The sequence below is a fragment of the Oryza glaberrima genome, chromosome 11 (genome assembly GCF_000147395.1).
Source record: "Oryza glaberrima chromosome 11, OglaRS2, whole genome shotgun sequence".
Classification (NCBI taxonomy): domain Eukaryota; kingdom Viridiplantae; phylum Streptophyta; class Magnoliopsida; order Poales; family Poaceae; genus Oryza; species Oryza glaberrima.
In genome coordinates, this window is record NC_068336.1 from 5,740,537 (window position 1) to 5,757,984 (window position 17,448).

Here is a 17,448-nt window from a genome sequence, read left to right on the forward strand (position 1 = left end):
TTACTGCTATGGAGCGATGGCAGGCAAAAATTCGACGGTTACGACAGCATCTTAGGGGCTGGTCAAAACATACTAGTGGTTTATATAAAAAAGAAAAGAAAGAAATTTTAGATAAGGTTGATTTGCTAGATAAAAAGGCAGGAACTTCTCTTTTGAGTCCGGAAGAATTGGATATTAGATGGTTTTATAGGAATAGATTATCGTCTATTCTGAGAGAGGAGGAGATCAAATGGTATCAGAGGGCTAAATCAAAGGACATTTTAGAGGGTGATTCTAATGCAAAGTATTTTCATTTAGTTGCGAATGGAAAACATAGGAAAACTAGAATTTTTCAATTACAGGACAATGGCCATTTGATAGATGGTGATGCAAATTTAAAATCGCATATTACCACTTATTATAAGGGTCTTTTTGGTCCTCCTGATGAATCTCTACTTCAATTTGATGAGAGTAGAGTTGTTGATATTCCTCAGGTTTCTCTTTTGGAGAATGAGGCTTTAACTCAGGAATTCACTGAAAAGGTAATTAAGGAGGCTATTTTTCAGATGGAACATAATAAAGCACCGGGTCCTGATGGCTTTCCTGCTGAATTTTATCAAGTTTTTTGGAATGTCATAAAGTATGACTTTATTGACCTGTTTAAAGAGTTTCATAATGGATCTTTGCCTTTATTTTTGCTTAACTTTGATACTATCATTCTTTTACCTAAGTGTGTAGAAGCCATGAAAATTTAACAATATAGGCCTATATGCTTACTTAATGTTAGTTTCAAGAGTTTTACCAAAGTTACCACAAATAGAGTAATGAGTGTCGCCAAAAAGGTCATTAGTCCTACTCAAACTGCTACTATTCCTGGGAGAAATATCATGGAGGGTGTGGTTATATTGCATGAGACTTTACATGAATTGCATCGTAAAAATAATAGTGGATTAATTCTAAAGATTGATTTTGGGAAAGTTTATGATAAGGTTAAATGGTCCTTTGTTCAATAGACTTTGCGGATGAAGGGCTTCTCTCCTAAATGGTGTGAGTGGATAGCCTCTTTTATCCAAGGGGGTATGTTGGTATTAAAGTCAATGATCAAATTGGTGATAATTTCCAAACTCATAAAGGCCTTAGACAAGGGGATCCGTTATCTGCAATTCTTTTTAATATAGTAGCTGATATGTTAGCTTTGCTAATTAAAAGGGCTAAAGATAATGGTTCTCTTAATGGGGGTAATTCCTCATCTTGTGAATGATGGTTTGTCTATTTTGCAATATGCAGATGATACTATCATTTTCTTGGAGCATGACTTACAACAAGCAAAGAACTTGAAATTGATTTTATCCGTGTTTGAAAAATTATCTGGCATGAAAATTAATTTTCACAAAAGTGAGTTATTTTGTTTTGGACAGACGGAAGATTGCTATGGTCAATATTCGAGTATCTTTGGTTGTAAGCTTTGGTCTTTTCCTGTTAAATGTCTTGGTATTCCAATGCATTTCGGGAAGCTGAGTAATAATGATTGGAAGGTTATTGAACGAAGAATAGAGAGGAAACTTAATAGTTGGAAAGGTAAACATATGTCTGTTGAGGTAGATTGGTTTTGATCAATTCCGTCCTTTCAAGTTTAGCTATGTTCATGGTATCTTTCTTTGATATTGCGAAAGGGTTCTTCAAAAGATTGATTATTATAGATCACGTTTCTTCTGGCAAGGGGGTGATCATAAGAAGAAATATAGATTAACTAGATGGGATATAATTTGTCAACCCAAAGACCAGGGTGGTTTGGGTGTTCATAATTTAGAGATTCAAAATAAATGACTATTAAGTAAGTGGTTATATAAGTTATTAGTAAGAATGGTGTGTGGCAAGATTTATTGAAGAGGAAGTATCTTCATAATAATTCTATAACCTAAGTGGATAGGAAACAAGATGATTCTCATTTTTGGTCAGGGTTCATGAAAGTAAAAAACACCTTTTTAAGTATGGGCTCTTGGATTGTGAATGATGGTCAACAGATAAGATTTTGGGAGGATAAATGGCTAGGAAACATGGCCTTCAGAGATAAGTATCATTCTTTATATGCTATTGTCAGAAGAAAGAGTGCCTCTATTGCTAGTGTTATGGTCTCTGTTCCGCTAAATGTTTCTTTTAGGAAAGCTTTAGTTGGGCATAATCTAACACTTTGGTATGATTTGTGTGCTTCTATTGCTCATATCCAGTTGGATGATTCTTCTGATTGTTTTAGATGGAATTATCATCAGAATGGCTAGTTTTTAGTTAGATCAATATACTTAGCTTTAATTACTAATGGTTACATTGATAGAAATAAGTTTATTTGGAAGCTTAAGATGCCGCTTAAGATTAAGATCTTCACGTGGTACTTGCTTAAGGGTGTCGTGTTAACCACGGATAATCTAGCAAGACGGAATTGGAATGGGTGTTTAGGATGTTGTTTTTGCATGAAAAATGAGTCTATTCAACACTTGTTTATGGATTGTCATTATGCAAAGTTTATTTGGAGAGCTGTTCAGTTCTATTTTGGTTTATACCTCCCTAGAAGTATATCTCGTATTTTTTACGGTTGGCTTCAGGGTGTGGACAAGGAAAAGAGTAAACTGATACTTGTTGGTGCCTCGGCTTTATGTTGGGCCCTGTGGTTGTGTAGAAATGATAGGGTTTTTGACAAATCAGCATATGTTTCCTATATGCAGGTAATTTTCAGGGCAACATATTGGCTTCGATTGTGGGCTCAACTACAAAAGTGTGAGGAAGATAGAGAATTCCTGTTTGTTACATGTCGTAACCTTGAGTCAACCGTTATGCAACTTTTTACCAACCATGGATGGAGATTCACCAATAGACTGGAATAATGTTTTCCTTGTCATGTTAGGTCTTCTTTATTTTTGGTTGGTGTGCTTGTTTTATTTTAGACTGCACCTTTTTAGTGTGCTACTTCTTGTAATAATTGACTATAGCTCTCTTGAGCAAAGACCGTGATGTTTCATTCCATTATTAAAAAAAATAGCCCACTACTAGCTCCAATTCATCTATAACCAATTTAATAACCAATTCATACAATAGTTGCTTACTATACTATTAATATATGGTCCCACCTGTCATACACACATTGCGTCTTGATGTCTGTGCTGCAGCTGGCTATAGATCTGTAGCTCGCTTCTCTTCTTTCTCATCATTTATCTCATTAAAATATGTTTATAATTGATTAATAGCTTGCTATTGTACAGCCCGTTGCTCTTTTCTCTCATCGTTTATCTTATTAAAATATGTTTATAGCTGGCTAATAGCCTGCAATTGTACCTACTCTTACTAGCTCTAAATCATATATAGTCAATCTAATAGACAATTCATATAATAGCTAACTACAAATATATATACTACATCATAATTGATCCCACCTGTCATACACACTGTTTTGTAGTCCGTGCTGCAGTCCGCTTCTCTTCTCTCTCCTCTCTTATCTTCTCTACATAAGTCTGTAGCCGGCTTATATTCTATTATTATACCTGCTTTTATATTAAGCTGACCAGCTTTCAGATGCCACAAGGTAAACAGAGATAAATGTAGTTATCTGTTGGCTGAAAGGTAAATGTAGCTCTACTGTTGCTGCAGACAGAGACGGATTCGCACCCAGCTGCCTTCCTCCCAAAGAAAGTTATGGATGAAACACCCTATCAGAAGCTTAACGCTAGAAACTTTTTTTTTTTTAGAAACATAGATCATAACGCGCACACACTTACCCCTATGAACACACACGCACACCCTATCACTATAAGCATCTCTGAAAGGCTAGACTGACATATCTTGAGATAGAAACTTTCTATAGAAGGATCCTTGAAAAAAAAAAGACAAAAACTTTATATAAGCGAATTTGTAAAACTTTCTGCTGGAAATAGAGGAAAAATAGATGGCATACACATGCTACATTTATTTCCTCATTTCAGTTCTCTCATCCACTGTATCAGTTTCCGTTTTTCTGAACGCCTGCAAGCCGTTGGATTATCATTGATTGAAGTCGACGGATATGGTCACACTGGCTGCTGACTTTTGTTTTCTCCTCTTTTCTTCACAAACTCTTTCCGTGAATGTTCTTCAGACTTGTCCAATATGTGTTCATCTGTGTCGTTAACAATTAGCGTGTCAAGACAATAGACGGATTTCTGCTGCTGCTGCTTCTGCTTGAGGAATTGACGCAATTTTTGGCCATATACTTAGCACTACGAATAACGAAACAGGAGAGCAGATTGGCTTGCAGAGATTTCATGAAATAACAATAGTAGATAAGGTGTGGTAAGAGTAGGAAAGAAATCCAAACCAATAAACATGACACTGGAGTAGTGAAGCGTTGGCTCTGACCCTAGTAGCCAAGGCATTCAGAGAAGATTACAGCAATATATGGCAATTATATTGTTGCCTGTTACTAGGGGGATACAACAACTTTGACCTCAGCTGATGCGGCACCATCAGCTTTGTTCTTTTCAGCTTCTATTCTTTGCCTTGCAATCCTGACCCTCTCCTCTTTGGATAGTCGAAGCTTCACCCTCTGCTGCCGCTCCGCGAATGTCTCCAATCCGGCGTGCGACATCACGAGCGAGACAACAGTGAGGTACTCCCCTCCTGTGCCAAGGCTTTTGGCATGCAGGTAGCCCCTGCATCTACCAGCAGAGAAGCAGAGCATCTCGATCCATACACCTTTGATTACTTCCCACATCTTCTCATCACCCAATTGCATCAGCTCTTTCGCTAGAATCCAGGCGTCGCGAATAAAGCCGAAATTTGCAGACTCTGCCTTTCCAATAATCGCTTGAGTAAGTTCTTTTTCATCCAACAGAGAAACATCATCACCTTGGAGGATGTCATCGAGTTCATTGTAGGCAGTTGTGAACAGCACCCTTCTGCTGCTAGGCAGCAACATCTCAGGATTATCAAATAGAAGATGCATCATGTAGTTGGAGATTAGTCGACACAGTTTGGCACACTCATCAGAATCTGGAGATGCGCCCTCATGGTGAAAGCAGAAATCTGTGGCCAGATGCCAGAGAATGATGCTCTCATCGAAGGGCTTCTCTATACTGCTTCGGATAACAATATCTTCACACTCATTGCGCTCAAGTGTCCAATGGCCCCTGGTATCACTGAATTTCCAATAACTCTGAACATCCATTATACATTTCATCCATCCATCTTTAGCATGAGCAGAAACTAAGTTTGTGATGTCCTTGGACGAGTAGCAAGGCTCATGTTGACCAAGCAAGGCTTTGCATTGTAAGCAATCCGCGATGGCCATCAATTTTTTGTGTCTTTTCTTATGGGCTAAGAACCCTATAAGATTGTGTTGGAAAACCACGTTGGACCATCCATTATTGTTAGAATAATATCCCCATGATAAGGAGGTGGAAATCTCTAGAAAATAGGTGACGTACAACAATATAAATGTAACTTTGATATCAATAACGTTGTAAGCTTCTTTCTGGCTACTATGGAAGAGGCCAATGGACACAATTGGCACTATTGCAGTAATTAACCATACAAAGAGAGAGAAATAGTTAGCAGATTGGTAATGAGGTCTATTTTGATCCTCCTCTTGCCAAACCTTGCTATAAAGAAGATCAAATGTATCAGAGAGCCCTGTACATAATGCTTCATAGATTCTGTCAGCGTCGAGCGACCAGAAGGATTCCAATTTAGTAAGACGATTAGGATAGGAGTATGCAAAGTCTACAAATAGCTTATCAGGTATAGAGAGATCCTTCTCTAACCGTCCAAGGTCCTCCTGACAGATTTTTAGGTTAGAGTTAGAGCTGCTGCTTCTTGCTTCTTCATTGCGTTTCATAAAATCCCTTGCTTTTTGAATGTATTCTTCATGCTCTACTTCCCTGTCGCTAGATTCGGTCATGGGTGAAGGATGGAAATTGCCGACTAAGCTAGTAAAGCTAGCCCTCTTGAGAGCCATTGGCTTGTCGAAGCATTTCAAAACCCCAAGAATAAAAAGCAGTATTGCTGCAGCTAGTAACCTCTTGTCGGCTGAGGGAGACCAAGATTTGGTAAACACGTAGAGAGCTACTATGACCTGGGACAATGGAGTTATCCAAGGTTGTTGATTTGTCTTAGAGATTTTGGTTCACGAAATAGTACATCAATTAGCATAACACAGTAAACAAGGAAAGGTATGGCACTGCATAAACCTAAGGCTCATTTAGCACACGGGAAAAAAAAACAGAAATAAGAAAAACATAGGAATTGAGGTGTGATATTTGGGGATTATAAAACTTGTTGCTTCGATGCTTCGTAGGAAAACTAAAGAATTGGAGGAGAGATAGACAAGAGGCAAGTTTCCCATGAGAGGTCATGTTAGAAATGCTCACTAGTACATATCCTCTCATCTGTGACGGCCCATCACATGCCTGGGCAACGTGGGCCGTCAGAACGAAGTCTTCTCAATCGGATCTCAATTTTTGCCGTTGTAGATGTACTCGTCGGGGTGCATATTCCTATAGCCCGTCACCGATGACGCTCATCTGTGACGGGCTCAAAGTTAGGCCCGATTGAGATGACCTCCACTATCTCAATCGGGCCCAAATACTGAGCCCGTCACAGATGAGTGTCATCGGTGATGGGCTCCAAAAAAAGGCCCGATTGAGATGGCCTTAATGCCCGTCACCGATGACTCTTATCGGTGTCGGGCTTCTATTTGTGCCCATTAGAGATTAGTGTGCGCCTGTTAGAGATGACATTTTTTTGGCCCGATTGAGATATACTTTGCACACTATATATACTCCAGCAGTCCGTTGTCTGTAGTTATCTCACTGTTCACTATTTTGGTGGGAGGTTGAAGGGGGCGAATTTTTGTAATTTTTTTCCAAACAAAAACAGGAAAATCATAAAAGTAAGTAAAAGGGTACTAATCATTTTCTATTAATTTAGTAGTACTTATGTTATGAGATGTTAAAATTTTGTTCATTTTTCAGTGATGGATTGAAGTTGGATGTACACGACTGGCTTGAGGCATCAGTACAAGGAGTATAGAGATGGCGTATTAAGTTTTATGAAAGCCGCAGAGGAGGATAGGATAAGAAGAAACGACAAGTACATGTGTTGTCCATGTAGCGATTGTAGGAATGAGATTTTGTGGGAAGATGAAAAGGAAGTACACGCTCACTTGATACGCCGGGGATTCATGGAGAGTTACACATGTTGGGTGAAGCATGGAGAGCAAGATCCGGGTACTAATGGTGCAGCTGCAGACGGAAGTGGTGCAGACAATCATGAAGAAGGAGATGAAGAAGAGCATGACATGTTTGTCCCATCTCCATTGGGCGGTGAAATGGTTGATGTAGACCCTGATCTGCTGCAAAACATGTTACGTGACGTTGATGACTCGGCTATGAACGAGAGAGATTCCATGAAGTTCAGCAGGTTGGTCAATGACTCGAAGACTCCTCTATACACAGGATGCAAGCCAAAGCTCTATACGCAGGATGCAAGCCAAAGCACACCAAATTGTCAGCAACATTAGACATAATGAAGTTGAAGGCTAGTAGGGAATGCTAAAGGACATGCTTCCTCAGGAGAACACATTGCCCGAGACGACATATGAAGCAAAACAGGTTCTGTATCCCCTGGGTTAGAGGTCCGGAGAATTCACGCATGTCCAAACGATTGCATATAGTACCACAAGCAATACACGGACTTAGATGCTTGTCCCGTCTGCAAGGCTTCTTGATACAAGCGAAAGAAGAGCACGAGGGAGGGAAAGAAGTCAAAGCGGGGTGGTCCGGCAAAGGCTGTGTGGTATCTACCAATCATTGATTGTTTCTAGAGAATATTTGTCAACCCCAATGAAGCAAAGTTAGTACGTTGGCATGCCACAGAGAGAAGGAATGACGGTTTGCTAAGACACCCTACGGATTCGATTCAATGGAGGAATATCGATCGAAAGCACAAAGACTTTGTTGCCGACCCCAAAAACATGAGGATATGTTTGTGTACGGATGGCATGAATCCTTTCGGAGACATGAGCAGTTCTCACAGCACTACAACCTCCCGCCATGGTTGTGCTGCAAAAGGAAATATATTATGTTGTGCTTGTTAATCCAAGGTCCGAGACAACCCGGCAATGATATCGATGTGCTCTTGGAGCCTGTTATCGATGACCTTGAGATTCTGTGGAAAGAGGGTGTGGAAACTTAGGATGCATATGGTCAGGAGAACTTCACGCTACGAGTTTTATTGTTCTGCACCATTAATGATTATCCCACGCTGGGTAATCTTTCTGGACAAACCGTGAAAGGAAAGAAGACATGCTCTGACTATATGGAACATACACGCAGTAGGTGGCTGAAGAAATCAAGAAAGATAGTTTACATGGGTCATAGGAGATGGCTCCCCCTACGGCACGACAATTAGAAGAAAGAAGAAAATTTCAGTGGTAAGAAAGAACTTGGGTCTGCCTCTGCGGATTTGTCCGGAGATCAGGTACACAACATGGTGAAGGACATTACTAATGAGTTTGGGAAGAAAAGAAAATGTAGCAAGGAGGACAAGAAGAGGATGTGGAAGAAAAAATCCATATTTTGGCGGCTACCTTACTGGAAAGATCTTGAGGTCCGTCATTGCATGGATCTGATGCACGTAGAAAAGAATGTGTGCGATAGCTTGCTGGGGCTATTGCTGAATATACCTAGCAAGACAAAGGACGGGTTGAATGCACGTCTTGATCTACAGGAGATGAACATTCGCAGTGAACTTCAGCCTGTTACGGATGAGAAGACAGGAAGAGTGTACCTCCCAACCAGCTTGCCACACATTGTCGAAGGATGAGAAGATTGCAATGCTATCATGTCTGGCAGATATTAAAGTTCCTTCGGGCTATTGCACAAGAATAAGTAAGTATGCTAAATTGGAAGATCTAAAGCTGGTTGGAATGAAGTCTCACGATTGCCACGTGCTAATCACACAGATCTTGCCAGTTGCTATATATCAGAGGCATTCTACCACCACAAGTCCGTCACACGATCCAACGGCTTTGTGCCTTCTTCAATGCAATCGGTCAGAAGATTATAGATCTAGAAGACCTAGATGGGTTGCAGGCCGATATTGTCAGTACCCTGTGTCACTTGGAGATGTATTTTCCACTGGCTTTCTTCGATATCATGGTTCATCTCACTGTTCACCTAGTGAAGCAAACAAAAATATGTGGGCCAGCTTTTATGAGAGAAATGTGGCCATTGGAGAGGTACATGGGAATTCTTAAGTCGCATGTTCGGAACAGAGCAAAACCAGAGGGGAGCATCATTGAAGGTTACACGACAGAGGAGGCCATTGAGTTCTGTATCGATTACATGGCCGAGACTGATCCTATCAGAGTTCCTGTGTCTCGCCACGAAGGAAGGTTGGCAGGCGTTGGCACGACTGGCAGAAAAAGAATCGTTCCCGATCAAGCTTTGTATGCGCAGGCTCATTTCACAGTGCTGCAACATATGGCTGAAGTAACTCTATACTTTGAGGAGCATTTAGCAAAGGTCTAACGGGACAATATTGGTCGATCAGATATTTGGATCAACAGAGAACATGGTGCTCGCTACAACGAATGGTTCAAGGATCGTGTAGCACGGTCGACCGATGGCCCAAGTGAGATATTACAAAGGTTGGCAAGGGGTCCATCTTGGGATGTTGACAGATGGCAATGGTACGATATCAATGGATACACATTTTACACCGTCACATAAGATGAGAAAAGCACAGTGCAAAACAGTGGAGTCCATATAGATGCATAAAAGGATCAGGCTGGATCAAGCACATACTACGGCCGCATAGAGCAGATATGGGAGCTGAACTATCTGAACTTCAGCGTCCCTTTGTTTCATTGCAGTTTGGTGAATATCCGCACTGGTGTCAAAGTTGACAAGGAAGGATTCACATTAGTGGACCTGGCCAAGGTTGGATACGCAGACGAACCATTCGTACTAGCGAAGCAGGTCGAACAGATTTTCTACATAAAAGACCTCGCAAACAAGAAGATGCACGTCATTAGGGATGGCAAGCGAAGAATTGTGGGTGTGGACAACGTCGTCGATGAAGATGAATACAACGTCGTCGTCGCCGCCTCTCACTCTCTCACACTCTCACTCTCTCAGATCCACCGTCGCCGCCGCCTCCTCCTCCTTCGCCGCCGCTGATGCCGCCTCCTCCTCCTCCAAGCCGTCGCCTCCCGACCACCGCCGCCTCCCTCCACGCCCCCCGGTTCAAGATCTACCGCTGCCTTTCACTCTCTCACACTCACACTCTCTCAGATCCACCGCTGTCGCCACCTCCTCCTCCGCCGCCGCTGACGCCGCCTCCTTCTCCAAGCCGTCGCCTCCCGACCGCCGCAGCCTCCCTCCATGCCCCCCGGTTCAAGATCCACCGCCGCCTCCCTCCACGCCCATTGGTTCAAGATCCAACGCCGCCGTCTCCTCCTCCAAGCCATCGCCTCCCGACCACCGCTGCCTCCCTCCACACCTCCCGATTCAAGATCCACCGCTGCCTCCTCCTTCGTCGTCCATGAGCCCTCGTGGATACGGCCTTCCTGACCGCCGCCGCCACCTCCCGGTTCAAGATCCGCCCTCCCCGACCGCCAGCGCCTCCTCCACGCCCAAGACCACCACCGCCGGCCTCCTCCCCAAGTCCGCCACCACCGGCTTCCTCTCCGCCAAGTCATCAAGATAGACGCCATGGCTGCTTCAGCGACCGACGTCAAGCCCGTCGCCAAGACCGACGTCAAGCCCGACGCCACTGGCCTCCTCTCCAAGTCCGCCGCCGCCACCGGCCTCCTCTCCGCCGCTTCTTCTCCTCCCATGTATGCTTCCTCTCCCTCGTTTTTTTATGCATTGCGGATGCAGTGTATGGATGAATTAGATATTGCTATGCAGTGGATGAATTTTGCATGATTTTTGGGGTAAATGCCATGTTGGGATGCAGTGGGCTGTGATGGAATTAATTTGTGATTTTTGGGGGAAATGCCATGTTGGGATGCAGTGTGCTGTGATGGAATTAATTTGTGATTTTTGGGGGAAAATGTAATCTTGGGATGCTGTGGGCTGTGATGGATGTATTTGTGATGAATGGCCAATGATGATTACTCAAGAACAGACCCTATACACTTGTGATTTTTGGGGTTCTTTCAATAAGAACAAACCATCTACACTTGTTCATTTTATTTGGGGGGCTGGAGTGGCAGTATGGGATGTTTTGTAAAATGGATGCATTTTTGGGTTGGCCTCACTCTTGTTCTTGTTTAGGTTTAAATGTGGGTTTTTAATGCATAAGAACAAACCATATACACTTGTGATTTTTGGGTCTTTTCAATAAGAACAGACCATCTACACTTGTTCATTTTATTTGGGGGGGAGTGGCAGTATGGGATGTTTTGCAAAATGGATGCATTTTTGGGCCGGCCTCACTCTTGTTCAACATGTGGACAGACCCTCTACACTTGTTCTTATATGGCTGTTTGCAAAATTTTTTTAGGATTTTTTGGGTCCAATGGGATGGATGAATTGATGTGGGCTATGATGGTTGAATTATTTTGGGGGAAATGTGAGTTTTGGTATGTGACTTGTGTTTTTTATGGCTGTTTCTTTTTTGCATAAGGACAGACCCTCTACACTTGTTCTTAATTTCTTTTGGGGGTGGGGGCAGTTGCAAATGATGGTAATTGATGCATAATTTCTGAGCAAAACTGAGGCCAAACTTATTATATGTCATGACTTGTGTTTTTTTACGTACAAAAATAATATATATGTGAGTTGTGTACTATGGGCCGTTTTGGGTGATTTTGAGGGAAATGGGATGGATATGCATAGAGCCGTTATTAAATGAAGTTAGTGAAATTATGGCATTTAGGAGAATACGAAGTGTTCCAGTTGCCAAATCTGGTTTGGTCAGGTTACTGCCCGCACGGTACCGACCAAGACAAATTGGTAAACAGAACATTTCGTTCAAATAAGACATTTCTGGAAATTTGTTATCGTTACCAATATCCTAGATTGCTTTCAAGGTCATTTCTTTAGGGAACCCCATTCCCATAAATTCAGTATCCAATGCCGGTTGCTATATCTATGGGAATAAGGGTTCCCTAATGAAATGATCTTGGACGCAATCTAGGAGTTTGCTGATGATAACGTTAGGGATCTTGGATAGGAAGGGTTTTGGTGGCCTGTATGCTCTATCTGCGTCTTCCTCGTCAGCAGATATGTAGCATCCATGTTCCTTAAGGCCGGAGCAGACGGGATCTCGACCTCGACATCCATATCCCACTAGAATTTGCTACCATTGCCACTATCTTATGGTAGTGACATTGATAGCAAGTTCGAGTGGGATACTGATGTCGAGGTCGAGTTCCTGGCTGCTCCGGCCTTATTGAGCATGGATGCTCATATTCCGTCGACGAGGCGAACGCAGGTAGGAGATAGAGGTATATCAAACCATCAGAGAATGTGTGTACATGCAATTTTCTGTTTAAAAAGTACTTGCTTCCCGTACAACAGCCACATAGGACATGTCGCAGCAAGGCGAACCAATGTCGATGACCACTACTGGGACTACTTCGAGCTGGAATCCTAGGACCTAGAATAAGATTCCTAAGGAAGTCTACACCATAATAGAGGTGGACGATGTTGGATATCCGACGGCTCTGACGAAAGCTGTCAAAAAGTTCCCTACGATATGTGGAGTCCTAGGGAGGCGGAACTTCACTATTCTGAAGGACCACATCAATCTGGTCCCTCAAGAAGAAAAAGAAGAGGCCTGGAGGTAGTTCAAGGAAAGCTTCCAATACCCTACAGAGGCCAAGGCAGGACTCAAGCGGCAGGCTATCCGCAAGATGGGGAATTGCTGGAAAAATTTCAAGACAACCCTGGTCACGGAGTACGTCCTCAACCCCCTCCAGCCAGAACCATTTGGGAAATACCCATTCATCACCCGAACCGTGTGGGATGAGTTCCATGCCGCCAAATCAACGGAAGTGTCTCTAACAAAAAGCCAGGCCTACCGGGATCTGCAGGCAAGGAACCTTCACCTGCACCGGCTTGGCACCAGAGGCTATGCGGAGAAACAGGCAAAATGGGACAAGGAGGATGAAGCTCCAGCGGAATCTAACACCCCGCAAGTGCTTGCTGATATCCCGGTCCAGCGGGCAAGGAACTGGGCAAGGGCAAGGGTGAAGAAGAACAGTGACATAACTCTTTCGTTCCCAAATCCCGAAGATCAAGCGGTGTACCAAAAAATCGTAAGTTGAACACACAGAATAAGTTTCATTATGTTGTATTGTATTCTTCGTCTAACGCGTCCTAACTGTACCCCAGGTCGAACTGAATGCTGAGAGACAGGCCTCCCAAGAGGTCTGCTCACAAAGACGCGAGGATGACATCCTCACAAAAGCGTTGGGAAACGAAGAACACCGTGGACGAACAAGGGGCATTGGCTCCAATGTTCCATGGAAGTTTGGGTTTCCCCAATACGCATGGCAGTACAAGAAGCACAAGCTTTCAAAGGCGCAGAAAGCTGCACGCCTTAAGGCCCAACTTCGGGTGGAGCTTAAAGAAGAGCTTAGAGAAGAGCTCACTGCCGAGCTGTTAGGTATGGAGGCTCGGGTGGAGGCACGTATCAGGGATAGGTCGACCGATGCCACTCCTGGTCCCATAGTACAAGTGAGCCCCACGCAGAGGCGTAGCAGCTGCGCATCAACTGAGGCTTCGGCAGAACAACCTGAAGGCCCCGCTGCGGTGGAACACATAACGGTAAAAACAACTTAATAACGCATATATTGTATTAGCACCACAATACATTGCAACATATACTAAGGACACTAATGAATCTATCGCAGGAACCCACATCGTGTACCCTAGTCGTTAGGGTGACACCAGGATTTGCAATTCCTGCCGCAGAGGGTCAAGCGTTCGAGCCTACCCCAGAGACCCAAGTGCATGGGGCGCAGCTGCTAGCCGACAATGCCAAAGTTCAGGTGGACTTAGTGAAGCCCGATCGGGTTGGCTACACTATCCCACACCCACCTAATGACGAGATTCTGACCCTTGGGGCTGCAGGTGGGACCTTTATTCAATGGCCCAAGCACAGCATTGAGATCAATATAACTCCAAGGCCAGCGCCAAGTTCTCGTCCGCCGCCAACGCGTCCCCATCCAACTGTTGTATCTCTCCCTCCTGCCGTTGAAGAAAGAGATGAAGATCTCCAATTACAGTATGATACAGATTTTGGGGACGACGGTATGGAGGTCGACAGCAGGCCGCACCTCCCCCTCCTGCCAAAAGGAGCAAGAGGGCGAGATCTTCTCCACCCAAGGTTGACACACGTAGAAAAGCTGCTGGAATGGGGAGAGGAAAAGGAAAGGTGCCATTAGCCCCAAAGAAGCTTGATCTTGGCAAGGCGCCAGTAGCTCCTCCAAAGCCTCCAGCCGAATTCACATTGGGCATGCCATTGGTCGGAGACGATGGGCCCTGCATGCAAGGAGTTGCACGGGTACTTCATAGAGAAGTCCAACGCAAGGAGGAAGAATAGAGAGACCACCATGTTGAGCCAGCGCGATGGTCAGCCGTTCCTCGGGCCTACTGCCTTCATCGCCGTAGACTTCAAAGTTCTATGGGACCTCTACAGGGTGCGAGCGATCAACACCAACCTCCTTAAGTGCTACTCTTTGTAAGTATTTCTGGGTACGCGATATGGTAGTAACTGTCCATAAATTACGCTTATCCTGACTCTTGTCTTGCTCGTAGGTTCACCTGGAAGCATGTCCATCGTAAAGCACCCCATGTTGCCTTACTCGATCCAACTGTCGTCAACGAGACAACGCTGAAAAATGATCAAGCAAACATGGTGGGCTATATCAAGGACTGCTTATTTGCCCATCAAGACAAGGACTTCATTATGTGTGCCTACAATCAACAGTAAGCATGTACCCTACTTATACTCAAATACTCGACGCGTACAGCTGTAGTATGTAACTGGTAATTTATTAATTTCACAGGCGTCATAGGATTCTTCTGGTAATAACGCCGAAGTGGAGTTTGGTACACTACCTTAACTCCAATATCAAGCCAGAAATATATGATTGGTCGGCCATCGAATCTGCCTTGAACGAGGCATGGGACCAATACGTGGCAAGAGGCGGGAGGCATAAGGATGGGCATCCTAAACTCGGTCACAAGAAAGACTTCCCAATACGTCAACAAGTTGGCGACCAGTGCGGGTTCCATGTCTGCCATAACACGAGGAGCTTCGCAGACAAGGTGACATTGCTCGACCCTGATGTGTGTCCTTCAATTGTTTATACACACATAGGACGACAAATTTACAAGTACGTAGACTAACTTGGCGCCGAACATGCAGGAATTTATTTCAAGGATTCCGGAAATCAACTTCGAAATCATTAGAGAGGAGATAGCACAATTCATACTAGATGATATCTTGTCACCGAAAGGGATGTTTAGAGTGAAGTCCTAGGTAGCTCGTCTCGGAGTAGCAGAACATTTGCAATGCATATGCGAGAAACATTTGATTTTTGTAAATATTCTTTATAATACAATTAAATTCTTTAGAGTAAAGACCTAGGTAGCTCGTCTCTGTATATACTTGCATTTCTAATTACATATAAAATTTTTCCAATTTATAACTTAGTTTTGCAGGTTTTGATGCATGTCGGCGGTTTGGAGAGAAAAATGGATGTGAATGACTTTCTAGCATTGCCACATTCATTTAGATGTTAATGAATCTAGTAATGAATCTAGACATATGTATGTGTCTAGATTTATTAACATCTATATGTATATGGCCAATGCTAGAAAGCCTTAGATTGTGAAACGGAGGGAGTATATGTGATGTGAGTGCATGTGTTGTGATGGAATACAAATGTGAATGAGTTGTGAATTGGCTGTGAATGCATATGTTTTGATGGAATGTAAATGTTGTGATGCTGGGAATATAAATGTTGTGAATTGGCTGTCAATGAATTGGCTGTGAATCTTGTGATGCTGGGAATGGGGTTGCTGGGAATGGGACTATATATATGTGCTTCTGTCAATTTTTGCAGCGGGCATGGCTAGCAAAGGCCTGAGGCTAGCCAAATTATAAAATTTTATTTTTTTTGTTCCAAACTCATCCCTGACGGGCATTTAGTAATGCCCGAAAGAGATATGTCATCCGTGACGGGCTTTTAGAGTAAGCCCAATAGAGCTAAGTCATCCGTGACGGGCTTTTAGAGTATTCCCGATAGAGATAAGTCATCTGAACCGGGACTCGTTTGACGCAACATGTTGGGTCAAACCAATCGGTGACGGGCTCTATCTAAATGTCCGATTGAGATGACTAGTCATCCGTGACGAGCTTAGTGGTGTGCCCGATTGAGATTAGTCATCCGTGAAGGGCTCCTAACTACGCTGGTTTGACCGGTCATACTCATCTGTGATGGACTTTGTTTTTGGCCCGATTGAGATAACATCCATCCGTGACGGCCTTTTGCCCGATTGAGATTTTTTCTCACATCAATGACCTTTGCCCAGTGACAGGGGCCTTACCCGATAGTGATGAGGCTTTCAGCCCGTCACAGATAAGCGATCCCGTTCTAGTGGCTTGAAGTTCCCCTGAGTCAAATTATTTCATAGAAAATTTAATTTGTAGGTACCCATTCATTCTTTTCAAAGGGTGCACCTAGGAAAACTTTCAATAGGATTTTGGTCCTACAAAATTCATCTATTTGTCATTTGTTCCGAATGAGCCCTTAAGTTGAATGCACGCAACTAAATGCAAAATTCAAAGGTAGTTTTGTTTTGACAAATTACCTGAGACACAGCTGTTACTATGTGCCGCCTCCATAGTTCGTTGTCCTCAATATTGTAGGCGGATATGGAAAATATCTGTCCACCGAGGTGGATGAGCAGGATAGGTGCCCATAACACCTCAAGATCACGGCTACTAGCTTTGTACTGCAGCTTCTTCTGACGGTTGAAGAGCGTTGCGAGAGCGTATATCGCCAGAGCATCCCCACCTAGGTATGCTAGCCAGATGCTGAATCTGAACAAGGCTCGGATATGCTTCTTACGAGCGTTGGCAAAGATCGCTAGGTAGAACTGAACGCCGAGGCTGCCCAATACAAGGATGCGCAGCTGCCACTCTTCCCACCATTGCACAGCACTCGAGAGACCCATTAATTGTGCTAATCTTTCTGTTCAATATCAGGCTGTGTGCTTGTGTTAATTTGGACCACTGATGGTCTCTTATACATAACTAGTTGTTTGTTATTATAACGTTGATGACTCGCTTGCATGCGTTAGTCCCCTTTTTTTATTTGCAACTAGTGCTACCACTTGCACGCGGTCGATTTCGGGCCAATAATTCAGTGCATACATGCATACAAACACCGGACACATCACCCGGCCCTGCACCAAAAGA

The 17,448-nt window shown here is 43.5% G+C and overlaps 1 protein-coding gene across 1 annotated transcript; it reads right to left on the reverse strand.

Annotated features, from left to right (window-relative positions):
* Positions 1 to 4,030: 4,030 nt before the first annotated feature.
* On the reverse strand, positions 4,031 to 17,229 carry LOC127755189 (uncharacterized). The gene is made up of 2 exons (XM_052280847.1): positions 16,839 to 17,229; positions 4,031 to 6,076 (listed from the first exon to the last, which is right to left on the reverse strand). The coding sequence occupies exons 1-2, from the start codon at positions 17,202 to 17,204 to the stop codon at positions 4,427 to 4,429; spliced, it is 2,016 nt and encodes a 671-aa protein (XP_052136807.1). The 5' UTR covers positions 17,205 to 17,229; the 3' UTR covers positions 4,031 to 4,426.
* Between the last annotated feature and the right edge of the window lie 219 nt (positions 17,230 to 17,448).